Raw genomic sequence first — 26590 nt, 5'->3', positions numbered from 1 at the left:
TGTTGACTCCTTGCAGCACCCTGTGCCTCATTCCACCCTATCTGAATCCTTTGTCTAGTTTCACCCTGAGTCAACCTCTTCCTCAGGCTGTTTTTGTTTACCAGCTTTATCATTCCCCACCAGAATCATTCCAGTTTGCATATGTCTTTAGTGTATACAGACTGTATACAGACAGTGGATGGTCCCTTGTGTTTAAGGAAGTATAAATTATATTGCACCAGGTGCAGACAAAGGTAAGCAGGAAATGATAAGGGAAATGGAGAGTTTGCCACAGGAGGGGAGAAGGGTTTGGCTGGTTTAGCCTGCAAAAGACAAGACTTCATAGACTGAAAAAGATTATTAAGGCTAAAGAGATTCAGCATAAATGGCCATGCATACGGTTAAGACAGAAATTGTGATGTTCACCATTGAGGAAATCAGACTTTAGGACAGACACAGACAAAAAAAGGTGTACTGGAGTTTGAGGTATACGTAAGGTGTGTCCAGTGATTGCATTGTAATGTTGTATCATGGTGTTGCCCAGAAGATGATTGTGACTTCTCTTGGGTCTCCTAAAATGATCAGGAGTGTCATTCCTCTCTTTTTCTTACTGAGCTGTGCCTCAGCACTATTGCTGACCAGTATGGACAAAAGGGGTGGGAAAACAAAGAGCTTTTCTTCAGGTACTCTTGTAATCTGATCTCTGCGGTGACTCAGCCTCTTCTAACAACAGCTGTCTCCGGGGCATGCAGTGGTTTGTGAGCAGTAGCGAAGATTTTGCTGCCGCTTCCTGATTTCTGCCTTGAGAGCTATCTAAGCTGGGACATGATCGGAGCATTTGGATGGACTTCTCAGCCCCAGGAACGGCAGACTTTGGGACAGAGTACAGAGGAATAGAGATATCAGGAAAGAGCCCACAAACTACTTGTGCAGAGCTGCTGCTGTCAAACTGATGAAGACGGAAACTTGTGAGAGAAAACTGCACGGAAAGTTCCTGTTAAGGAAAGGAGGGAGGTTTTGTTTGCATACCATGGCTCACCTATCCCACAAACCCTGAAAGTGCTGTAAAAACTGAAAAGTGTGAGAAGGAACCTCAGGTGTACCAATGGAAAAGACAGGTATGTCTTTGTTTAAAATAATGCCTCTCTACAGCAGGAAATCACAGCCAGGGAAAGCAGGATTGCTCTACAGCTCAGTAACTGTGCATGTACATCAAGGTACATTGGTTTGTACCATTTTTGTATTTCTAAGGAATGCAGCTGTGGCAACACATTCATGCCAGATTTTGAACATTGCCTCAGCTTTTTGTGATTGTAAGTGCTCTGCTCTTGAACTCTTGTATCATGGCTATGATATGTAGTTGGATGGAGGCAATGGTGGTAAATTCTCAGTGCATCTGCCATTATGAAAAAAAGGTAAGCAAGAGTAAACATTACTAAATTCTAATTGTAATTCATGCTAATTCTGTCTGCTGATCCCCTGAAAGATGACCAGAACTGCCAGGATAGACATGAAGAGAACAACCCAAAGAGTTCCCCATTTGACTTTGTTATAAAACAGTTCCAAGGAAAGAAGTGTGCTCCTGAAAAAAGGAAAGAGCAGCCTTCAGCCATCAAACAGTTCTTCAAAGGTTTTGACTTTGGGAAATCTGAAGGCAAGGACAGAAGGGAAATTGAAGAAACAGAAATAAGCAATGATGGAGCTGATGATCCCAGTGAAGAGGAAGATCTCTCTGTAGAAGGTATTGCTGGTACAATAATGAAACATGTGTGTATGTGTATATATTTTAATTTCATAGAAAATCAGCTGTTTTCTTGCTAGCCAAAATCCTGTGTTTGCTGCCTACAGTTTATCCTCTAGCCAGGATTTACTTCTGATTAGAACATTATCAAGAATATACCCTCTGATTTGATAGATGCTAAGCAAGGAGTGAGATCCACATTGCTGAGGAAGGGTGAAGCTTTGGGTGACTTCTCTCTTGGTCTGCAATGTGAGAGTCAGTGCTGAAGTCAGCTCATTAGTTCCAGAGCTTATTTGGTTTCAGAGCCAAGCTTTGTTCAGTAGCTTGGCCTGTTCTATTTAAGATGGGTCTCTGTCCTGCTGTCCTGCTAAAGCAGTCTGAAGACAGCAGGAGCAGATGTTTCCTATCAGTTGGCATTGGGCAGGAGGAGGGGAAGGGAATGGGAATCCCTCATGGATATTATTTTGCACACACAAGGATACTCTTTACATCCATTCCAGAGAAAATTGAACTATTGTTCAAAGGGATATGGAAGGTAAAGCTTAGAACCCCATCATTTGTCCTAAGGGGTCTGGATTAGTTTGGGGAAATGATAAGAGGGCAGCTACTGAGAGTGGATTGCTATTTTCTGTATTTTTTTGCTTTGCAAAGCCCAGAAAAGCAGGAACAACCTTACACAGATGTATGAAAATGCAAGAGGACTTTTGTATTGATTTGATATATATAGTGATTTTATCAGTCAGTATGTTGGTCTACATTGATGAAAAATAGAGCCTGCTTCATTGCCAGATTTAATTAATTTCCTAAAGTCTTCATCTGGCAGCCTCAGGGAGGTTTTACACCTTGTGTTTATTGGCAGAGGTAACCAGGGCCCTATGTCTTTGTTGCTCAGATGGAGTTTCACATCTCACTTCTGAAGCGGAGTCATCATCTGGTGAGCAGAGATTTAACCAGTTCATGGAGAAATTGGGAAAGAAACCCAGCAGCAAGAATCTGGATCTAAATAATTGTGCACTAAGTGCAGCAGATATAACAGAGTTGGGTAAATGCAAATTTTATTCAACTAATCACTTCATGTATTTCTTTAATTTTTATTTGCCTGTTCCATTATTCCCTCTCCTCTTTTCCCTTCCCTGTCTTTTATACAGGCCATATTAACATTTCATCTAATGGTCCTTGGTCCCTGAGAAATATTAATTAATAAATTATGTCAATTATGCAATATATATAAATATAGAAATAATCCAGGTCTATGAAGCAGATGAATGTCCTTACACTCGAGCTACAGATAAGAAAAGTGAGGTACAAATTGTCATGGCTTTATAATTCTGCATTGGTTGTAGAAAACTTCTCAATATTAAGATGTAGTGATATCCAGGGTGTGCAGAAACATGCAGACAGAAAAGCTTTTTCTTCTCTTTCCTTACAGCTTCTTTACTGCCGTTTCTCCCAGAGCTGGAAGAGATCAGCCTGTCCTGGAATGGTTGTGTTGGAGGAACTTTGAAAGCTCTCACTGCCCATCTTCATCACATGAACCTGTTGAAAGTCCTCCGACTTAACAACTGCAGGCTGACAGCTGAGGATGTCATCTCCTTAGGTACAGGATTTCATACACATTTACTTCCAGACAGCTTGGGGCTAGTGTAATCCATCTCATCTCTTCCTACATCCTACTCCTGCTGCTTCCACACTGGGCAAAGTAAACTCCTGCTGTGAAACAGTAGAAACTTGGGCTTATGGGTGACCTTACACCTTTAGGTAGCTCTGCAGAGTTCATTCCACAGGGTGTGAAGCTTTCATACTCAGAAGGGAAGAGAATCCAGTCCTATTTGCAGGAAAGAATATTTTTAATTTGGATTGCTTTTTTTTTTTTGCTTAAAAGCAGGGTCAATCACAATAGGGTCAGCTTAGATCTTGGAGCTGCAGGACAGGTCAGTGCTCATCATGAAAACCCAATGGTCTTTTGGGAGAAGAATTAAACCAGAAGTGCTGCCTCAGAGCTTTATGAATTGGTGTTTCTTTCAAGTCTAGGAGAAGCTTATTCCTCTACTTGCTTCTTTGCTTGGAGTGCCTGCACCCTGCTTTCTGCAAAGTGTGAGATGGAAAGGTTTTTAAGGTGGTGTTGCACACTCAGGTTCTGGCACAGAGTCACCTCTGGGCCTGGAGTTTACTCCAGAATGGATCTGTGGTTTGTATTTAAAAGAAGGGCAAACACAATCAATTAGAAATTATAAAACTTATTGCTTATTTTGTAAGTTCTAAACTGGGTCTGAGTTATGAAGCTGGGCTTTGTTTATGTCATTCATGTCCAAGCCTTTTCCAGGAAAGGTTCAGAAATAAAGCGACCTATATGGTGGTAGATCAAAAGTGAGTCATACAACCTCTTGGGGAGGAAATAAGCATTTCTACAAAAGCTGGTGAAAATAACTGCTCTGTTTCTGATGAGTGTGAAATCTGTATTTAATTTTCTATTATTTTTTTCAAATTTATTTCATTCTTTTCCAAACCCTTCTCATAGATTTGTTTTTTGTTTGTTGGGTTTTTTTTCTCCTTCTGAATTTTAGTGATTATTTTTCCAATTGATTCTTTCTGCCGGGTTATTCAGTGCTGTTTCCTTCCCAGTTCAGTTTAGCTTCTGCTGGGACAGACAAAAAATTGATCACAGAACTTGAATTTCCAGACAAAATGTGATGCCCTTGACACGTGGAATAGCAACAGTCAGTTTGCATTGATTTTTGCCTGTGATTTTGAAAACAACTTGTGTATTTAAGCCAATCCTTGGCTGTGTGACCTTGTCCACATTTCTCTGCAGAAATGTGGCCTCTTGTGGACTCAGCACAACCTGCTTAGAAATCAATGTCTGAAGTATAATCATAATATCAACCTATTCTATGTGTTGCTCAGAGCTTGACTGTGAAAGGTGATAGGAAACAATTCCTGGAGTTATATTCCTTTATTTATCTTCTGGGAGGAAAATGTGTCTGGAAAGTTACAGTCTTCATGTCAAACAGAAACAGGCTATGCTGCACTTCTTAACTGTAGAGCATTGCTCAGTATTCAACACTGAGGCAATAATTTAAAATAAATGCAAAAATAAGAATTAATATGTGGCCTTTCCTCTCAAACCCGGATATTGACTTACAGAAGTAATTCTTTTTCTATTATAAATCTTTTGTGAAAAATTAATTATGAAAACCACACAGACATGAAAGGATATTACTGTTAAAATATATTTGTCAATTATTAGACTTTAGATCAAAAAATTGTGTATGACACTTTGAAATTGCATTTGCATATGGTCTGATTAATTGATCTTTTTTGGGAATGAGTTTATGCAAATATGCTCTGCCTCCCTCCTCTACAAAGGAAGTTAGGAAGCTGGATTTTACAGCAGGATGTTAGTAATTCAAATAAGCACTAACACAGTTCACATTGGCAGGTGTGTCAAGGCTGATATTTCTGAATGTAGTAAAAGTCAGTTCTGTCTGCCTTGAAATCATGGGAAAGTTAGTTTGAGTCAAAACAATGCTCATCTTGGTTTCTTATGAAGTGAGTCAGAAATTCCTGTCAGAAATGAAACTTTGATGTTTCAGAAATAGTTGTGAGAGGAATTCTTTCATTCCCTCCAAAATGACCTGTGGATGCAGTACAGAGGATGTTGGAAATTTGCCAAATAAAACAGAGGAGAACTCTACAGGACAGTAAATTCAGACTTGTCACTTGTATTGATTTCCCTCTAGGCTGGTCCCAGCACAGGCCAAGCAGCCTCATGAGGGTTTGGGAACCTGAATAAATTTCAGGTTTGTGTGCACTGTGACAATGACTTGTGATCTATGTTGCTCCTTAGACAATGTGAGATTTTATACAACATTGCTGCAGAAGCAATAATTCATTTATTTAACAATTTTCCTGGAAAGACATTCATCATAAAGTAATTTGAGTATTAAGTAGCTAATCTTCCTCTTTAATATATTCCAAACCTGTATTTTTGTTTGCATTGAAATTGATACATGGGATGACTCATTCTGGACTTCTGTTGCAGGAGAGGCATTTGAAATTGTTTCTCAGCTTGAAGAACTGGATTTATCATGGAACAGTAACATAGGTGGAAAACTATCACTGCTGACAAAAAAACTTCAGGAAGGATGCAAATTAAAATGTCTGAAAATTACAGACTGTAACCTGACGGCAAAGGATGGAGAATCCCTTGGTGTGTCCATGGAGCAGGACTGAGGCTGGCTTCACAAAAATGGAACTTATTTGACTTAGATAATGGCTGTATTGAGTTCAATATCAGTGAAAAGTTAATTTATTTCAATCTCTGCATTATAACAGTATTTATGATGTGGGGATTTAGTGCACTTCCTTCCAAAGAAGAAAGTTGTTCTCTCTAATCATATGAGGGAGGGTTGAGAAGACCTAAACCACAGTCTGGCTGCCTCAGTGGTCCAGGGTTTCTGTATCTTTTGAGACCTTCAGCAAAAAATGTGTGCCAGAATTTCCAACACTATTTTCTCAAAATTAAGCAGCTGAATATGTAATTAGCCATGGGATTGGAAAGCAGATCTGAGGACTGGGAATTTAGGCTTAGTTGGCAACCACTGCCCATCCTTCCCTTCAGTCCTCTCACCATTGTAGCTTAATCCTGTGTGGTCTTTTTATCTCATTGTGTGTTTAAAAGGGTTTTGCTCAGTAAAGAGAAGCCCCATGACTCTCATCTCCACTGCAGGAGGAGCCCCATATGTAACAGACATTCCTCTGTATTTTCATTAGAAAATTTTTTTTGTGCTTGTATTTCTGCTTTTTATTCCTCTGTATTTTTCTAAGAGTCCCTGTATTTTTTCACTTTTATTTTTATAAACACTTTTTTCACAGATTTTCATTATTCCTACCCAGTCTTTATTTTACTGTGTTGTTTAGGTAGAGCAGAAAATTAGGAAGTCTAAACCACACTGACAGGCAAACCCTGGCCACATCTTCCTGTTTATCATGGTGCTGTATTTTTCTAGGGTTCATCTTGTATGTATTCTAGACAATTACCAATTCTGGTTTTCTTTTCTTTTTTTTTTTTTTTTTTTTTTTCCCAGCTGAACTTCTAAATGTGATCCCAAACCTCGAAATATTAGATATCTCTATCAACAAAAACATTGGCTGCAGCATGAAGGTTATTGCTCAGGATCTGAAAAATGTGCCAGGCTTGAAAGAGTTAAACTTGCACATGTGTGGATTAAAGCAAGACAGCCTCCAGGGCTTAGGTTAGACTTTATGTTCAGAAAACTTTCATTCTGAGTAGATTGTACATCTGAAAACCATTTAGGAAAGGCAATGAGGTGGGATTTTGCTGATGGTTCGGCAGTATTAATGGGCAATCATGATTTGCTCTTTGAGGATTGGTAAAAGACTACAGGGGCTTTCAGCAGGAGCTGAATTTATCTTCCCTGAGCCCAAGCTTGTGAAAGTCAGTGGGGAGAGCCACCGTCCACACCATTTATCTGAGACACATTTCAGGGCTGTGGCTCCCTGGACGAGCTTCCTCTTTCCCCTGATAGAACATAGACAAGGACATAGACAGGCCAGCTAACTTTTAACAAGCTAATCCTGATTTCCAAAGGAAATCCAAATTCACCATTACCACTTAAAGTGTCCAGTGAAGCCACATGAAATGGTCTTGTTATCTGTGTCTCTCCCTAGTGGATGTGGCAATACAACTGGCATTAATGAGCACATCCAGCAGTAATTTCTGCAATAGGCTGAGGATTGACTGGATGTGAGGGATGAGTTGGCCTCACCTTCACCTGCTCTCCCAGAGAAGAATGGAGCTGCATGGACAGGGAGGCTTTGCTGCATTACTGAATGTCTGCTGTGATTATACACTGGAGCTTAGCCCAGGAGCTTTGCCTGCAATACCTTGTGCAGACTTTGACGTTGAAGTAAATAGATGCCAAAGCCCTGACCTGGGCTGTTGTGGCAGCCAGTGACCAACGTGTTCCCTTTTGCATTTCAGACACTGCTTTACAGCACCTTGCAGAGCTAAGGAAATTAGACATCTCGTGTAACAGAGAGATTGGTGGTGGCTTTAAAGCATCAACAGCTCATTTGGCCAGCTTGAAAAATCTGGAAGTCCTTGATCTTCACCAGTGCTGTGTCACAGAAGAGGACATGACTGTTTTGTGTAAGGACATGTTGAGGAAATTCATTAAGGATCTTGGTTTTGTCTTCTGAAAATATCTCAGACATAAGATTCTGCCTGGCAGAAGAGCTGAGCTCAGTACTTTTTTTTGTTAGAAGACATAAAAGATTCTGCCTGGCAGAAGAGCTGAGCTCAGTACTTTTTTTGTTAGGCAGCTCTGAAAATGCAGTGTGGGTGAGAGCTTTCTTGATCAATATGGAATGGGTTTTTTGCTGAACAAAAGGAAATCTCAGAGTGTCTGATCCCATGTGGGACTAAGGATCTGAATCTGCAATGGTTCAGACCCACAGTGGGAATGTGGGAACTGCCACCAAACATAGCTTTTTTTTGGATAATCAATGATTTAGGAAATATCCAGGGGCAGAGCCCCCAGTGGTATAAGCTGCATGGGTTAATGGTGGGTACGTGCATGGAAATATAACTGCCTAAAACCTCCTTGGTGAGCTGCACACCAAGAAGAGGGTGATTTTAGGAGATCTTGCATTGCTGATGCTGTGTGCTTTCTCCAGGTTGAATTGATGCAGCTATAAACACTACTATGAAGAAAAAGACATTTCCCAATCAATTTGTGAGACAGTTTGTTTCTCTCTCTTTGTTATCATAACTTTGTTTTTACTCTTAACAACAAAAAAATCTCATGACTCAAAGCCTATATTGCCCACCTCCTGTTTTCCATGACAAAGAAGATAACTTGAAGATTTGATGATGATGAAGTTTTAGGAAATAATCGGTATTAGTAATATCAATCACAATTTATTTTTAATTTATTTTATAATAGAGAATAACATTAAGACAAAGAAGTTTCAGTTAACAATGAAGGGATGTGGAAATTCCCTACTTCACCTAGAAAATTTCCAGGAAGCCATGTTCTGACAACCTTCCACATAGTATGGAATACTTCTGAAAGTTTTACTGAAAATGACAAGGCTATTTATGGTCTAAAACATTACTCACCATTAACTTGGGTGTAAAAACTTGGCTGGCCTTGACTTTTGGATTGATTTATAAAGAAAAGAGATCATGTCAGGCTACACAACAATTATGTCAAGCTCTACAACTACACATTTGTTATGGATCAGTGACTGTCTAATAAATATTTCATGTTTTTGTAGCCCAGGTGATACCTTTACTCTCCAATCTTCAAGAGCTGAATTTATCCTCAAATAAAAATGTAGGACTCTCATCAGATCCTCTTCTGAGCAGGCTCAGGTTTTTACCAAAGCTGAGATCTGTCACCGTCAGCAATTGTGGCTTAGGTGAAGAGTCCCTTTCATCACTAGGTAAGAATGTTTCTTTAAAGTGTGCCCATTCTCTGTGTATCCCTGCAGGACAAAGCATTCCCTTCTCCTTTGGCTGAACTCCAAGGATCATCATTACATTGTATCTCAGGTCCTGAGTAAAAAGCCTGTGATGAAACCAGTGCTTTGTGGGACCAGGCTGCAAGAGAAGAGAATTGTATGACTTCCTCTAATATACCTGAGGGGATGAAGTTCTCTTAGTCCTTTGTCTGATAGTGAGCTTTTATATACTCCTTAATTTTGGGGAAAAAAGAAAAACATGATTTTATATTATGCTGTAATCATAGTCTGGATGTAACACTTCACACAGTGGGGTAAAGTTTTGACCGAGGGTGTTTTACCCCACTGCAGGTGAAAATTTCAGTAGAATTTTTCTGGGGCAGAGTTCAGCATGGAGCAATGGAGGAAATGACTGCAGGGGTGGAAAAGATATTGCACAGCTGTGAAGAAAAGTCCACTCTAACACAGGATATGTAAATTCAGCCTCTTTTGCCTACTTATTGCAAATCTCTGGATTAGTGGCCTTTGATAGGTGTTCCATATGGCACATGAAATCTTAGTACAGAGGGATTTCTCAGCTACTGTGTCTTGTGCACTTCTCTTTCATACAGTTTACTCCTGACATTAAACCTGGAGTAAGACTTGACTGCCTCCAGCAGAAGCAGTAGCAAGCTAAGCTGGTCCTTAGAGGACCTTGCAGAAAGAGTATTATGTTTATATCACTACAGTTATGTAAGAGTGACACCATGGAAATCAGAGCAGTCAAAAGATACAAAGCATCTCACCTTAAACAGTGAGTTCACAGCAAAAAAATCGCTGTCTTTAAATTGATATAAAATCATTTAAAAGAAACCTGTGCAACAGGCCAAGGCAATAATTTGAATAGAAAGACAAAAAACCCTCTCCATAGAGTCCTGATAGATTCTATAGGCAAAGCCTTTTTTTTTTTTTTTTAATGACTTTTATTGGGATAAAAGAATTCATTTTAAGCACAAGCAATCAGGCTGTTAGGATCTTACTTACGGGTGAATTGCAGGTGAGGTGTCTGTTGAGGCCATGTTGTTTTCTCTTAGTAAGCAGAAGTTGCTGGTCTTAATCTTTTCAGCTGAGGCTGCCCTTCACCTTCCTGAACTGGAGATATTAGACCTTTCTTGGAATAAGTGCGTTGGTGGGAACCTAAAGCTGCTTTTGGGAGCACTAAAGCTTGCAACGGAGATTCAAGTGTTAAGACTGAGCAGCTGTAACCTGGTGGCTGAAGATTTGGCACTTCTAAGTAAGTATAACATGGTATTTACTAGCACTCAAGGAACTGGGGCATTTAGACCACAATTCAGAAGGGGCTTGTTCCATGGGCTGAGCACGTTTTTGCATGAATCAAATGAAAACATGGAAAATACAGGAGTATTTTTCCCACAAAGGGCTTTCATTTTTCTGTGTGTCCCGGACATGCCCAGTGGAAAAGCTGAAAAGGCTAAAATGCAAAGAATCTTTAAGCACTTTTATCTATTAATACCAAAAGAAAAAACCCAACCAAACAAAAAATAGCATAATTTAGAAAATGTAGGGTTTTCATCAGTTTTTTATATCAAATATTAAAAGCTGTATCTGAGGAGTTTTATTTTGCTTGGATGCTGTTTTATGGCTCAGTACTTTAGAGAAAATGTCTGTGCTGACAGCCAGGAATACAGGCACTACCAGCTCCCAACCATTAGGCTGGTTTCTGGAGTCAGACTACTGGGGGAGAATTAAACCACAAACGTTTTCACCCACCTCTTAGCAGCTGCTAAAAAATACTGGAAAACAGGAACCTGAGAAAGGAATAAATTCTAAGATCCTTTCAAAAACTTGTTGATTTTATACTCATGATTCTGTGGACCTGACTCAGGGGTTTGAGTGTCTGACACTGGCAATAGCTGTGTGACAACTGTAAGGCCCTGGAATGTGAAATCTGGTGAGGTGAAGCCAAAATACTTTTGGCTTTAAAAACCATCATCCTTGATGGGTGTCTCCTTTGCCAATCATATGTTAAGGACCTCTTTAGGGTATATTTGGCCCTCCCACAGTGAGAGGTGGCTGTTGTAGTCAGTCATGCAGCCTCACATAGTTTTGCTTTCCTCTTTCCAAATTTCCCTGTAAAGCCTGTCTGCCTCTTACAATTGGCACTTGATATAACCTCCTTCCAACTGACTCCAAGGTTTTCAGGTTGACACTCAGTACTTTGTTCTTTTTGAACTGCCTGTGCTTTACATGTTGTAAACTCCTTCAGCTGTTATAAAACTGTCTTTCTGAGATCAGCAGCAAGTGGTTTTATGTTGCTGAGGAGTTAAATCTTGCTGTTTGACTGCTGAAGTGAGGTATGAAAATACCATTCTCTTTCCTGAGAAGCTTTTAAAGCAGTTACCAGGATTTATTAATTGTGTTTGTATTTGTCATCTCTTGCAGCATCCCTGAGGCAAGATGGCCATTTAGCCAGATTGCAGAAGCTGGATTTGAGTTATAACAACAACATCTCTGACAAAGGCTGGGCTGTTTTCTGCCAAGGTTTAGGAGCATTCAAGGAACTCTCAGAGCTGGATGTGAGCCTCCGGCCATCGTCCTGCCGGGACTGTGGGCCATGGTTTGGGGAGTTGTTGGCAGCACTGACACAGCTGCCAGCCCTGGCAGAGCTGGCCATGCAAAGATGGGCCCTTTCAGAGTCCCAGAGGAAGCAAATGGAAGGCTTTAATCAAGACAACAAAAGAAACATTCGTTTTGACTGTTGATGAAGGTTGGAGGGGTCTGGAAGGCCTTTTGGGAGCAGCACATGAACCAAGCATTGTGTGTCTCAGAATACTGCTGTTTTTAATAATCTGTTGAAACAGTTTCACAGTTATATAAAGCTGTTATTTGACCTTCTGCAACACAGATCATTCCATTTCATAATGTTCTTTCAGATTCTCTGGGCCACGCTTACACTACTCAATCTTCATGCTGTGAATATTGCCAAGGCCGCTGCCCACAGAGCAGTGCTGGCTCACAGGGACATGCTGCAGGTTTGGCCATGGAGGGCAGGGCTGAGGTTTGTGTTAATGCAGGTGGGTGGGCAGTGTGAATGTGGCCTCAGAAAATACCTCTAATGTGAAAATACTTGAAACCTCCATGTTTTAAATGTTAGTTTCTTCTCTCCTGAAACTTTTGCCTCTTTGTGAATTAATTAAATCATAAGTGGGTGATTTGGAGTCCATCCCAACCACTCAACATTATAGATTGGTCCAGCAAGGAGAATATAGAAGGAGCTGTTCTGCCTCTGCTCTGGCCCTTGATGCCATCTCGTAGTGTAGGTGAATCAGATGAATCTCTGTGTAGAGAATCAGCAAAAAATCAAGGTAAGAAACACTTATTTGGTGTCTTTGCAAGTCTTAGGGGCAAGGAAAAAGCTATGGTACATTAAATCAGAGATATGTCCTGCTACTTTAACAAGAATTTTGGTTACAGAGTGCCAAATTCTGGCACAGTCACTTGTGTCATGGAGCATGTTAACCCACACGTGAGCTCCAGGACTGCAGTGGGATTATTCATTGGTAAGGTATTTTAGGAAGTAAAGATATTAGATCTGCCCACTGAGTGAGGAGTCTTAGAGAAATCCTGAGGCAGCTTGAGGGATAAAGTACTGCTCAATTAGCTCTGAGCATCTCTACATGCTGCAGCACTCTCCTGGAGGAGAGGCACAACAGGATCATTCAGTGACACCTTCCTAACTTGCTAAGGCCCCCCTCAGCAATTCTCCCCTGCAGATGCTGATCAATATTCAGCTTTCAGCTCACACAACCCTTCCAACATCAGCTTTTTCCTGTTCAGGGCTATAACCAGCAGCTGACTGTGCTGATACCTATTGATCATTTAATACATGATTTCATGTAAGAGTCACCCTGGACTTCCTGGTTCCACTTGAAAAGTGCACTTGGCTCCTCCAGCTTTGAGGAATGTGAGTTGAACCAGAATCTCTTGGTCAGGGGCAGCAAGGAATTGCTGTGTGGGATCTTAAACCTCTGAAATAAAGCAAGAGCCCCTGCTTCATTTAGGGCTAACAAGAGGGATTTTCAAGCAGTGACTTTAGCCAGGACAGTTGTTCTAATGAGGAAAAACCATCATGTCTGTTTAACAGCATCTCACCAACCTGTTCTCTTTATCACTTGTCTTCATGTGACTTTCCTCCTCAAATCCACCTTTGATCCAACTGGGAAATTGATCTTTTATCTGTTCCGTGAGAATTTCTCTGAATTAATCCTTTGCCTCTTGAACCTCTCTCTCCAGTTTACCTTTAATGTCCACTTTCTGTTGAAATCTTCCTAAATGAACTCAAGTTCAGTGTCAGGGTTTCTTGTTCTTTCATAGCTGGATTCCTCATTCTCAGCTCCAGAGCCCAGGACAGACCCACTGCTGGCAAACTCTCCCCTGCCCCGATCCCCCTGCTCAGTCTTTGCCCTCTTATCATCCTGTCATTATAATTGTGCCACTAAAAAGCTTTTGTTTCTTTTATCACCTCTACTAAATATCTTGTGCATCGGCCAATCTGCCCAGAAATCTCTCTTCCAATGATTTCCTTGGCAGTTTCTGATTCATCCTTCTCTCTGTTCCTCTTTGCCTTCACTTAGGGTGAAAACATTTCGTTAGACATTTCCAAACAATCAAAACAGCCTCAGTTATCCAGTGAAATGGAAAATCAGAACAGAGCCGTCCCACTTTGCTGCAGTCCCAGCTCTCTCCTGCCAGTGAGCACATTAATGAGATTTCAGTATCAATCAAGAGCCAAACAGAAATGAGTTCCATGCCCTGGATGCAGATTCAGAGAGCACTACCTGGAGATGGAACTCTGGTTCCTCATCAACTCCCTCAGGATTCACCACCTTCCCTGAGGCAAGGGGAGGGAGAGCAGGACTGCAGTTCTCTCCAGCCAGTTGAACTAAACAAAAGGCTCTGCTCCCACCCACTCTGCATTTTGAACCTGCCCAGTGGCTGGCCCCAGTCCAGCTCGGTGCTCTGTGTACACTGCAGATGAAACTCAGGGCCTTAAAGGGTAGCTGAGCAGAACAGAATAAAAACTAGACAAGGACATCTTGTGTCTAGGACAAACAGCTATCTGCCTGTCAAGTGCTGTGGAAAGACATGGTTGCACATAAATTTGACATGCAATAATTATAGCAATATTATGTTTGTCATGGTTCTTTTAATAACAAAGGTGTTTGATGTGTCAGAGCCAGAATCTTGGCAGAAATTGCATCCTGCAGACCCCACTGCTTTCAAATAAGCCTGCCATACCCAGACACATCCCAAACTGTCACCAAGCCATGTCAGAGATGGGCAGTACCACTGAGGCAGTGACAGCTTGCAGTCATTCAAACTGCTGGAACTGCAGATTGTTGAAACATCAGTGAACAGTTTTGCCAAAGTGTGAAGATACTTTCAAACTGCTTTTTACACCTCTGTAAGACAGGATGGTAATGCAGGTCCTGGTAGAAGTGTGTGGCCTGTCTGGAATCCTACTCCATATTCCCAAACAAGGTACTGATCATTTCTGGAGCTAAAGTGCATAAGTAAGGTTTATAAACTGTGATATTGTTGGGATCATTACTAAACACAGAGAGACAACATGAGCTTTACATGCTGAGCTTTGATATTATTCCTGTTCTGACAGTTCTGGCCTGATGCTGCACCATGTACCTAAAGAGATTAAGAGTCCCTTCAGTCCTGCATTTGGGATCAGCTGAAGTCCATGAAATTTCCATGTAGCAGCAGAACAAGATCTTGCCCCTTCTGTTATTCCTGCCTGCAATTTGTTTATGTCTTCTGGCAGACATTGAATTCCTTTATCTTGTCCCAGCTGTAATCTTTCTAATGACTCCAGGAGAAAGATCTCCTTTTGAAAGATACTGAACTTATTTTCAGAAAGGCTAAAGCATTTAAAATGTTCGGTTCCTTCACCTCCACAGGTATCTAGACATAGTCATTAAAAAGATATATTACGTCAATTAAATAGTAATCTTTGGAATTTTGTTTTTAGGGAAGAAATCTCCTAAGAAAATTCTGTGGAGCTGCATTACTGTTGATAGATGAGCACAGAATATTCTGCTCATTAATGTCACATTATACCTCACAGTATGGCAGAAATTTTGGCAAAGACATCTATGTTGTTTCCTGTGCTGGAAAGATTTCTTATGGGTTAATTGTATTTCTTAGCAGAAACATTAGTCTGCTTCTTCATTTCCTTTGTATGCACAGTGCAGCAGAGAGCAATTTAAATTAATGAAATCTGAAACTGAGTCTTTTGCATAAATTACTACTTCTGTAAATGCAACCTTCAAGAAGAAAACTGCACCAGTGGAAAAAAAAAAATCCTTGGGAAAAAGCATTGCATTAAATAAAAAGGAAAGTGTATTCTGAGCCCTAAAGTAAGGATGTCTATGAATACTCTTGGACTTACCGTAGCCCAAGGGTGCATTAATTGTTCATTATCAAATGAACAGCAAATGTTCATGGAGTTAAAGACATTAACAATATCACATCCATTTTTAAATTGCCCTTTGCTCACTTTGTGACATATTGATTCTGTGCAAATGCAGCTTTTATTTTCCCAGTGTACACAGAAAAAAAAAGATGTGAAAAACTGCAGCAGTCCCTCCAGTCAGGATTCCATCTTTATGATTCAATATGAAGGTTAGTGTTTCCACGTTCTTGCTTTTTTCTGTCTGAATACTGAGATGCCAGCAATAACGAGGAACCCAGGCTTGGGTGTGCACCAGTGCAATGTCCCTTCTCACTGTGTAGGGAAAAGTGACACTTGACTGTAATGGAGAACTTGGATTGTGCAAAAGGGAGGTATCAATAAAATGAAAAGTAAAACAAAGGACGAAATACAATTTTCATAGTGAGCATTCCTTCAGGAAAAGCATCAAAGCATTTTTCATTCAGATCTAGCATCCTGACTCTGATTAACCTGGTGGAGGATGCAGGTGCAGTGTGTAAGGTGGTGTTCCTCACACAAACACGGGAAAGGGAAGGCCAGCAGCAGAGCTGGTGTGGGATCTCCTCCAGGCTGTCCAGACAGTCTGAGCGCCCTCATGTCAGGGAGATTCTTCAAACCTGGGGGGAGTTTGTGCAGGAGATTACGAGACAGACCCAGCGCAGACAGCTCCTGGCAGTGCTGCAGCTCAGGAAAATGGAGCCACCCCCTCCTGCCCAGGAGAGCAGCGGTGAAATCACCAGAGGGATTTATTTGCTGGAAAGTGCCAGCACAGGAATCTTTGAAGGAATAGCTGATCCGTGTAACCATGGACAGCTTTGCAAAGGCTCCTCGGAGACCAACTCCGTGCCCAGGGTTTGGGCAGCACCGGGAGCTCAGCCCCGCACAGGGGAGGGATCCCGGGGGGCTCCTGGCAACCCCCGCTGGCTCCCTCCTGCTGCCGGCCCGGGACACCCTCCCTGGGAACGGGCTCCGGGACACCCTCCATGGGAACGGGCTCCGGGACACCCTCCCTGGGAACGGGCTCCGTTACCGAGCTCGGCTCGGAGCAGCCCGGTTACCGGACTCACCGCGGGCCGGTCACCGCAGGCTGAGCTGGGGACAGGGGAGAGGTGGGCATTGCTCAGGTAAGGCCTGCAGGGCTCAGCTGCCACAGGATCACTTCTCTGTTAGCTCAGATACTTTTATCTCTGAGTTTATTACAGAATATGCTGAGCTGGAAGAATAATAATCAAGTTAAACTCTGAAGTGAATGGCTCGCCTTGGTATAATTAGCACGGTGCTCTAACCGACTACAGCACATAGAAAACACACCCGCCGTTTTCCTCCTGCTTTTTCTGTATCTGTTACTCCAAACCCTTTCCAGACGGAGCCCATTGTATTGCTATGCAGATCTTTCCCGGTTGCTAGGCTGCCAAAAAGATACAATAACACTTGGTTTTGTTTTCCTGCAGGTCATGTCGGTTCTTCCTGATCTTCACCTGTGTTACGTGCAGGCCTGTCAGAATTTGAACCAGCCTGAAAACCCCTTCATTGCTCGCGTGCTTCAAGAAGCTGATAAAAATGAAGAAATGTAAGAAAATAACAAACGGGGTGTTTCAGATGTTTCTGAAAGCCTTAAACGGGGTAGCAGGATGAGGAATTGAAAAATGGCAAAGTTCATACAGTTTCAGGCTTAAACGCAAATCAAATTTAACATTTACTGCTGAAGTTCTGGTTTGACTCATCTTGACATCATCTTGGCAGAAGTTTGTAGCTATACATCCTTTCTGGGCAGCTTTACAAGCACTGAAATAAAAAAAAGGTGAAAAATACACAGGATGGTGCCTTTCTGTCCCCTAAAGAAGCCAAACCCAGTGTTTAGTCATCCTAACTCCCTTCTTTGTGTCTCACTCCTGTTTAAAAAGCCTCAGCTGCATTCAGTTACCTTCCAGCTGGTCATGCTTCCCTGAGTTGTCTCTGAATCCTGCCAAGTCATTAACCAACTAAATTCTGTCTCATTAAGGGTCTGGGTACTGCTTCTTCTCATGGATGGTGCTGGGATCAAAGTAATTGCCCTTTAGGGGGAAAAAACCTGAGCAAGTGAAATGGTTTGTGTCAGGTTTTGATCCTGAGGGCAGGATAAAGTAAATAAAGGAAAGAGGGCAAGTAAAACGAAGATGATGAGGTAACCTCTGACATAATCTTTATTTCCATCTGCCTTCCCCTCATCTTGGTTATTCCTGTTTCAGTGCTGAGCAATGCCTTCAGAAAGGGCAGTGCTGAGGTACTGCCTGGATCAAATCACCTGCGGTGGTGCTACCAAAGCAGAGACAGGGAGGGCAGACATGTGCTCTGATCTGGAGAGAAAATTCATTTGTCTCTATCATTTTACTTCTCCCCATGTGCTTACATTTTTATGTTACTGCAGAAGTACAAAAGGAATTACATTAAAATTAGCTGGAAATAATCATCTGGTGCCTGTGCCGAGAGTTACAGATGATGATCTTGGAGTTCTTGTCTCTGTCTTAGGCCAAGCTGCCTTTGTCACAGGTAAGGTTTATTCCCTGTGTGTTTGACATGGCTGTGCTAATACAAGAAAACATGAGCAGTCTTGATTTCAGCCTTAGTTCACCTTTGTTTCTTTTTGTTCAGAGATCAGTTCAATGTAGATATGCATCTGTCATGTTCCTTATTCTTCATCTTTTTCAGGTTTGGATCTTGCCTATAATTTATTGACTGATGCTGGAGCAAAGACCATGGCAACATTCCTCCAGGTGCCAAGAGATGTTTATCTTTCAGCAACTTGTAATTTATTTGTCTATAGTAATATTTATATGTGGTGTATTGGTGACAAAAATGAGATGGTTTGGCAAAATTCCAATAACTTTGACTATCACATCCCAATCTGTCCTACTAGAACCTCAGATTGTATTCTCTGTGGAGATATTTAATTTCTGGTAGAAGGCCTTTGGATATTTGACTGCAGGGTCCTGAGAAGAGAATGATGGAATAAACTGTGGGGCTTTTAGGCTCACAGTTCAGTTCAACAAAGGGGTAATGGTTGTGTCAAGTGTGCCAGGGCCTTTGTTCCAGCTATTTTATAATCTCTGTTAGCCTTTTTATAGGCCTAAACATAGGGAATGTTAATGCAACCTTTTTGTCATTGTAAGCACTGGGATATAGGTGATAAATAGTGAGTTGTCACCCTGTGCCTGTGTTTCTAGAATTTGAGGGGCACTGTTAAGTTCACAAGATGCCTGACTTTGTGCATCTGAGCTTGGCCACCTGCCTCATGCACAGGGTTCCTGGGTGGTTCCCCAGGCCCCATGAGGGCCCTCCCCATGACAGGTTTTATGCCTTGCCCTCACCACCTGACATAATTTGGCATTCTTTAACTACTTCTCCAACTCATGAACTGCCTGAAATGCTGCAAAGATATATGTATATCTTCTTTTTGGAAAATACAGCTGTGTTTTGGGAAAAAAAAAAAAAAAAAACAAACAAAACCAAAAACCTCTCATTGCTTCCTGCTTTGTTTTTTCCCAAGGAAAACTCCTCTCTGCAGTATCTGAACCTGATGTTCAATGACATTGGCACAAGTGGGGCAGAGCTGATAGCAGGAGCACTCCATGTGAGTATTTGCCTGGGAGATTTAGGCAATGGCATCTCCTTTGATCTTTCTGCTTTTGATGACCAGCACTGGCTGTGCTGCCAACGTCAGAGCTGGCTGAAAGGAGCCTCTGTCTTTGCTCCATTCAGCATGTTGCTGTGTCACAGGGATTGCCTGCTTTCCCAAGGCACACTTCAGAAATCAGATTTCACACAAGAGAAAGTTGCACTGTGCTGCCATTAACACTTCATTATTTATAAAAAGGCATAATTGTCTATGTCTAAAAAGCACAACTATTGCAGATGGGTTTTTCTGTGTGAAAAATACTATGCTACAGGATAAATAATGCCATCATTTTTTTTCCTTTTTTTGCCCCCAAAAAATAAATTAAATTTGCCTGTACTTTGACATCAATATTTGTCTTGATTCAAGATGTCTGAGACATGTTTTCAAAACTTTGCCTTACAGCAGCACCACCAACCCAAGTTTGTTATTTTTAATGTGGTTTCCCAAGGAAATGAGGCTTGTATGTAAGATTTGTTGTGTTTGTGAAAGGAGACTCACATGAGCTCTTTCTTCCTCCTTCACAGTCTTTGAACCCTGAACTGATTTCAACTAAATTTGACAGGCTTCCAAAACACTGAGGCTGTGCAGTAGATGTACAATTCTGGGCTCATACAAGGCTTACCAGATTTAAATTAGTATTAAGGCAACTTGCATCTCAGATGCCAATTTAAGAAGAAATATTTGCCTGGTTTATTTTCATGAGTGTGATGAAATTCATGAACTTGGGAGAAACAAAAGTTTTCAAATAGAGGGGTTTTGCTTTCAGACTCTCATATGTGGTGCCACTGAGGGGAGCCTGAGCCAAGAGCTGAGCCAGTGTTATCACTTGGACACAATTCTTCTGGAAGGTTATTTTGTCTCTGTGTGATAACCAGCAGAATTCACATGAAAAAAACAGGACAATGTTGTTTTCCAGGCCATCTTAAAGGAGTATATATGTATTTTAAATTTTGTCTAGAGCAATCAAAGTCTTGTGCACCTGAGAATGACTGGAAACAAAATAAGAAACCAAGGTGGAATGTTCTTTGCCTCAATGTTAAAAATTAACTCAACCTTAGAGAAGTTGGATCTTGGAGACTGTGATGTGGTGAGTAACCCAGTAAAATTATCAGCAATAAGACATAAGTCTTTCAAGGGTATTACAAGGGTCCTGCAGTGCTTAATTAGGGGGAAATGCCATCTGTTGTCATTGATTTTGTGACAGCCAGAGGTAACAGAATATATTATACTGCAATGTGTGCTTGGAAAGGCACATTGCATAAAGCCCCTGTGAAGTCAGAACTGGGGATATTTTAGAGCCACCGTGTCTCTCTAGGAATTCAAGTGCTTGGCTTGCACATTTTCTGAGGTTTTTTCCTGCTGTTCATTTCTGTTGAGCTAAGTCCTCTATAATTCATTTTGAAGAATGGACTTCTCATTCCCTGGAGAATCTTTTCCTTCTAAAGTGAGCAGTGCTGCAACCCCTGAAAGTCCCTCATCCCATAGCTCTGCTGCTTCTCTCAGAGCTTGACTCATAAAGGACATAAGCACAGCAGTGCAGAATTGAGTAGAAAAGCACCAAATTTACTCTTGGACAATGTGGTTCCTCCTAGAACTGGGCACTGAGACTTCCTTCACTGTGCACAGGGAGACTCAGGAGGTTGTGGATTGCTTTTAAAAGCATATATTTGTCTCCTGGAAATTCAGAATTTGTTTCTGAACCAGAAGGGGGAATAGCCCTTGGAAAGTGTGAAGGTGTCATGAATACATGAATGAGGGAAGTGTAGGCAGTGTAGGATTTATTCAAAAGCTTGGTATGTGTGTGCTTGGTAGGGAGTTGATAGGGTTGGTTTAAAATGAGATGGCTTTGGGTACAGCCCAGCCTACTTGAAAAGTAGCATAAATATAAAATAGGGGGCAAATTAGAAGGATATTTTAAAAAAATCTAAATTTGCCTGATTCATACTAAATATGAATTTACCTGGTGGAAAAATATTAGGGAAATACACATAAGCTGATTTTGCTTCATAAATCAGGGAAATCAAAACATAGGATCAACTGAATGGACAAGTATTTTTGAGATCCATTATTCTTGCTTTTTATTTTCTGAGTTGCCAAGTCATTTGTATTACTTAGTCTAATTTCACTCTGCTATTTTATAGGCAGTTGGCATTGGTATTATCAGAAAATCTGTTAAGTGTCTGTAAGCAGTTGCCTGTTGTAGTCCCATCTCTCTACCTCCAGAGTAGATGAAGGCAGAAATAATAGCAATGGCAATTTGGTAGCTTGATCTATACACTGAACAGGTTTCTCTAAAGAGTTTATTTTCATTTCCAGGGCCTGCAGTGTCTGGTAGCAACAGCTATAGCCCTGACTCAGAACAAATCACTCAAAGCCATAAACCTAAATCGTCCTTTGCTATCCAGCCAACAGGTATGTGAGTGACTGTGGAGTCAGCTCAGAGAGAGGGGCATAAGTCAAGTGAGTACTGATGTATTTATGGACATCAGCTCTCTGGAATTCCTTACAAACTGGAGAAAATGGTTGCAGGAATATTTTTCTGTAACAAGTCTTGTGCAGTCACTGACTGCACCTGTTTAACTGGAAGGTTAAATGTTTAACAATTTCTTTGTTGATACATTTATTAAAAAATGGGTTGGTGTTGGAGAAGCAATATTCCTTCTGCTGTTAGAAAATGGAATTTCCTGCACTGTTCAGCAAACTGAGGGAGCCATGCTGTGTAGCAGGAAACGAGGGGGAGCACAAAGGATGCTGCTTACCTGAGCCTAAAGAAGAAAGACACTGCAGCAATTCCCACATTCTCCGGGCTGAGTGGTTTTGCTGTCTCACTGTGTGCATGGCTGGTGCTGCTGCAGAGCTAGGTACAGGTGGCAGCAGTTCTCAGGTGTCTGGGACAGGATCAGTGTTTTCCTGATGGCAGGATAATTAAATTAAACTGTTATGAAAGCCAGATCCTCCTCAATTCCCAAAGGTCAATTTCACAGTTTGAACAGATTTTAGTTGTTTCTTTTCTAAGGCTGGGCTTGATCTGCCTAACCCCAGCACTGGAAGTCAATTTAAACTACTGCTATTGGTAACAGTAAGGACCTGGTCTGGACTGTCAGAGACTCTATTTGTCATTGTTTCTACCTTCAGCTCTATCATTTTCTGAGGCTTCTGGGTTTTCCTTTATTTTTGACTCACAGTATTCACTCAGTTAATTTCTTAACTAAACAGGACAACTTTGAACAAACTTCCTTTGCCTTAGAGTGGCAGGGCATATTTTTTACCATAGAAGTCCTGTTTCTTTTGCATACAATTAACAGAATCTTTAAGGTTGGAAAAGATCTCTAAGATCAGGTAAAAACTTTGACCAATTCATTCTTGTATGAAATAATTAGCATCATTACAAAATACTTTCTAATGTTAGCAAAGACTGACTCAAATATTCCGTTTTTTAAGAGCAATAGCAGAGAGGGAAACTGATTAGTTTGAAATGTTGATGCTTCACTTATATTTGCAGGGATATAGACAGTATTGTAAAACTGCAAATATCTCTATAGTAACTTTCCTTTTTTTTTTTTTTCTTTTTTAGCTTTATCATAACATGTTGTTTTTTGGTTATTTTTATACAATATACAGAATAGAACACTGCTGATGACCAGATCTTGCAGTTAGTTGCATAACTCTCTTTTACTGAGGCACAGCTGTATCTTATCCTAAAGTCCAGCTTAATAAAATTTAGTGTATGTTTCTAGGAAGAGACCACAGTTCATATAGCTCGGATGTTGAGGAGTAATTCTTCTCTTGTGGAACTACATTTGGGCAAGCATGAAATGAAAAACTTTGGTGTAGAGCGACTGTGTGATGCCCTGTATGAAAACTCCAGCCTGAGATACCTTGACCTTAGCTGGTGAGAATGATTAAATGTGGCACATTAGAAACTCATTTTCTTAGCCACTTAAAAAAAAAAAAAAAAAAAAAAAAACCAAAAAAAAAGGTGCATCTCTCTTTCAGTAATAACATAATCTGTGATGGTGTTAAATTTTTGGGAGAGCTACTAAAGAAGAACCAAACCCTGGAGATCCTGGATCTCAGTGCAAACCGAATAGAAGATGTTGGAGCCATTTACCTGAGCGAGGCCTTGGCAACGCGGAACAGAACTCTGAAGGCGTAAGTATTTGCACAGCTTCCCAGAGACTGCAGGTAAGCAACCTGCACTTTGCACTGGCTGAAAGGCATCTCAGCTCTGTGTCTTCATGTTGATCAAAATAGAAAAGTCAGGAAGTTCCAAATGTTTTAGACAGTTTTTCCTTCTTGGGGAAAAAAACCCATGAGAGATTGGGTGGGATTTCTTTATTAAGTATCGGTGTCTGCTGCCGAGTGAGGTGCTCCAAGACCTGTGAGATGCCCTGGGGTGCTGGAGGTGAGCCCCAGGTGTGCTCAGAGCTCTCACAGCTTTCACAGTCGCTCTGGGAGAGCGAGAGGTGAGGCACTTGATCTGTTCGTTCCTTCTGCGTCTTTGAAGCGCAGGTCCCTGTGGCGCGCAAATGAAAACAAGAGCTGTAGGCCTTCTGAATTTTGAGATAATCAGATTCCACGCTGGGATAAGGCACTATATTTGTTGGTTCTGATCTTCCAACACTTAAGAAAATCCTCTGTTTAAGTTCGCTTCCGGGTGAACCCAGAAGAGCTGTAATCTCTCCATCAGGGTGTCTTTTGCAGCCGCGTTAAACCCCCGGCGGCAGGACATAAAAGCTGATCAAAGGTGTTACCTGAAGCCATTAGTTTTAAGTAGCAGACTGAGGAGGTGGCGGCTGCGAGGTGCCTCTGAAAGCCTTGCAGGTTCACTAATATAAAAATAACTGCCACTCCACAAAGATCAAAGCTTAGCTTGGATAAATGCCAAGGTTTGGGCTTCAAAGTAGACTAGAGATGAGACCTGGCCACCATGCAGCAAAGTCACTGACACTGAAGAACTCAGTAGTGAACAACCTGGCTGCAAGAGTCAGGAAAGGGCTTTGAGAAATAGAGTAAGTCCAGAAGCCAACTGCCTTTGGCAACCTGAAGAGGATATTAGAGTAGGACTGACTTTGATACAAATAAATTATTATATTATAAATATAAAATTCTATATATGTATGAAATATAACATAAGACTAAATCATAGTTAAATTCTTATTTTTAACTAAGAGATGGGAATTCTATGGTTTGGCACACATTTTCTCTGTTTTCTAGGTTGTCTGTTGTAAGCAATAATATAACTGGCAAAGGACTTGTAGCTCTTGCACAGGCAATGCATTCCAACATGACACTTTCCCATATTTACATCTGGGGGAACAAACTTGATAGAAGCACCTGTGTGGTAAGTGTTCGGCTCTGAACTCATCTGAGAAGGCTGGGGTTTGATTGTTCCAATTTATCTTTCTATTGTTGGAAAGACTACAGCAATTAGTGAACAAGACCCTTGATTTATTTGGGCTTTTTAATGTGGTTATAATATGGTGTTGCTGGGATGAGACTCCCTGGAGGTCAGCACTCTGAAGGGATGAAGTACCAAAAGGCCCAAAGGAAGCACCACACGTATAATCCCCGCTTTCCTCCATTCCAGGCATTCTCGGAGCTGATCATGGTGGGCCGGCTGCAGCAGGACTGCACAGACGTGGCTCCCTACGAGGTGGACGGGCAGGTTCTCCTGGCAGAGCTGTCCCACGGGCTGGCCAAGCACCGCTACTGGAGCCCGCGCTCCGCCACCGTGGCCCCCGGCGCCGCCAACGCCAGCCTGGAAATCGTCGCGGTCTCGGAGTATTTGTGAGCAAGGCTGCACCCCGGGACACTCCCCGAGCCTGAGCTTTCCCTACCTGGTTTCTAGTAAAATAGGTTATGTCAGTATCACACTTGCTGCGTGTTGTTTCTCTGGGGTTTGAGTCTAGGAGGAATCTACACCTGCTTGAAATGCAACAGAAAGTATCAAACAAATGACCTCAGACTTTGTTGCTAAATCATGCTCCATCTATTAACAGTCTGTAACTATGAAAAGGTTTGTAGCCAGGCAGAGCGCACTGACAAAAGCAGCACCCAGGATGCCTGCTGGGCAGCAGATCAGGTGTCCTGCAGAGTCAGATTCCTGCTGCAGCTGAGAGCTTTGGGTAAATCCATTTGTTGGAATTGTTCTCCATGAACTTTCCTTTTGCTTAGCAATTGCATCCTTTTGATCTTCCAGCAGTGACTTTTTTTAAACCAAGGTAAGTGAACTTAAGCATTAAGCCACAGCCATGCTAGAATTTAAAGCTGGTGAACCCTGTTTGCTGGGATATACATGGAATTTTGATTAAATTGTAGCAGGTACTTGCTTCTCATACTACAAATAGAAACCACCACCAAATCTGATGCCGTAATTTCTTCTCATCTCATGAAAACTGCCTAAAAACATTTGTATCATTGTAGCCCTGTGGCAATTCCTACACATGAGTAAGAAAACATATGCATGTAATGGTAAATGGTTCGGACAGACTTTGTGTAAGTGCTCATTCCTGCAGAAGTGACTTAGTTTATGTTCCTAAACAGAAAAAGTCAACTAGCAGGAGAGCAGAGATTTGCTCCAAGCCTTTGGTGAATGCAATCCTCTGCCCCTCTAAATGTACCTGTTAAATGTTAGCATAAAGTACCAGAATGATCTGTGACTGTATGTACAGTATCAAAGCACAAGGGGAAACATAAGAAAGTAATTTCAGTACAAATAGCTGGGAAGCAGCAGTGTAACTGCTGCTGTTCTGACTCTGCATTATCACTGTGGTAGTGTAGGAACAGGAAGACATTGGACACCTTTTCCCCAGTTGAAATGACCAGGGCAGTTGTGAGAGTGGGTGTAGGTGGCGGTTTGTTGTTGTTTGGTTGGTTTGTTGTTTTTTTTTTTCATTGCCCTCAACCCCAAATACAAATTACTCAGGCTCTTGCTCCAGGAGCTCCTGGTATCCTCAGGGATAAGCCCAGAGCAGGAATGTTTGTTCTGCACACCTGCACAGGGCCCTCCCAGCCTGCAGTGACTGTGCTGAGCACAAAGTCCATACATCACCCTGTGAACACCCAGCTCTAGAGAGGAGCTTGGATTTTAACTCTTGTTCAGCAGCAAGGATGCAACAACAAGGACTAAAATTGGGGATACACCAAACATGATGGTTTGAGAAGAATCTGCTATGAGCAGATTTTTCCTAAATTCCTAAAATAATTCCAAATTCCTAAATTT

General features: G+C 41.5%; 2 protein-coding genes across 2 annotated transcripts; both read left to right on the top strand.

The window, feature by feature from the left end:
* The first annotated feature begins 1013 nt into the window (after positions 1 to 1013).
* LRRC31 (leucine rich repeat containing 31) lies at positions 1014 to 11970 on the top strand. The gene is made up of 10 exons (XM_041467920.1): positions 1014 to 1097; positions 1466 to 1720; positions 2613 to 2762; positions 3150 to 3317; positions 5763 to 5930; positions 6808 to 6975; positions 7725 to 7892; positions 9023 to 9190; positions 10314 to 10481; positions 11651 to 11970. Exons 1-10 carry the CDS (start codon positions 1085 to 1087, stop codon positions 11968 to 11970), a joined length of 1746 nt encoding a protein of 581 aa, XP_041323854.1. The 5' UTR covers positions 1014 to 1084.
* Positions 11971 to 17164: 5194 nt separating this feature from the next.
* LRRC34 (leucine rich repeat containing 34) lies at positions 17165 to 25159 on the top strand. The gene is made up of 10 exons (XM_041467912.1): positions 17165 to 17280; positions 18118 to 18239; positions 18399 to 18463; positions 19237 to 19320; positions 20324 to 20452; positions 21682 to 21777; positions 23103 to 23257; positions 23362 to 23517; positions 24583 to 24709; positions 24956 to 25159. The coding sequence occupies exons 1-10, from the start codon at positions 17165 to 17167 to the stop codon at positions 25157 to 25159; spliced, it is 1254 nt and encodes a 417-aa protein (XP_041323846.1).
* Positions 25160 to 26590: the final 1431 nt, after the last annotated feature.

This window comes from Pyrgilauda ruficollis, unplaced genomic scaffold, assembly GCF_017590135.1.
Source record: "Pyrgilauda ruficollis isolate IOZ18807 unplaced genomic scaffold, ASM1759013v1 scaffold21, whole genome shotgun sequence".
NCBI lineage: Eukaryota > Metazoa > Chordata > Aves > Passeriformes > Passeridae > Pyrgilauda > Pyrgilauda ruficollis.
This window is presented reverse-complemented; position numbering and strand designations above follow the sequence as displayed.

Coding starts and splice junctions, on each gene's coding strand:
- LRRC31 (XM_041467920.1), top strand. Junction 5,931..6,807: donor AAAGGATGGAGAATCCCTTG/GTGTGTCCATGG, acceptor TTTTTTTCCCAG/CTGAACTTCTAAATGTGATC. Junction 10,482..11,650: donor TGAAGATTTGGCACTTCTAA/GTAAGTATAACA, acceptor CATCTCTTGCAG/CATCCCTGAGGCAAGATGGC.
- LRRC34 (XM_041467912.1), top strand. CDS start 17,165: ATGTCGGTTCTTCCTGATCTTCACCTGTGTTACGTGCAGGCCTGTCAG. Junction 17,281..18,117: donor GCTGATAAAAATGAAGAAAT/GTAAGAAAATAA, acceptor ATGTTACTGCAG/AAGTACAAAAGGAATTACAT. Junction 23,258..23,361: donor AGATACCTTGACCTTAGCTG/GTGAGAATGATT, acceptor TCTCTCTTTCAG/TAATAACATAATCTGTGATG.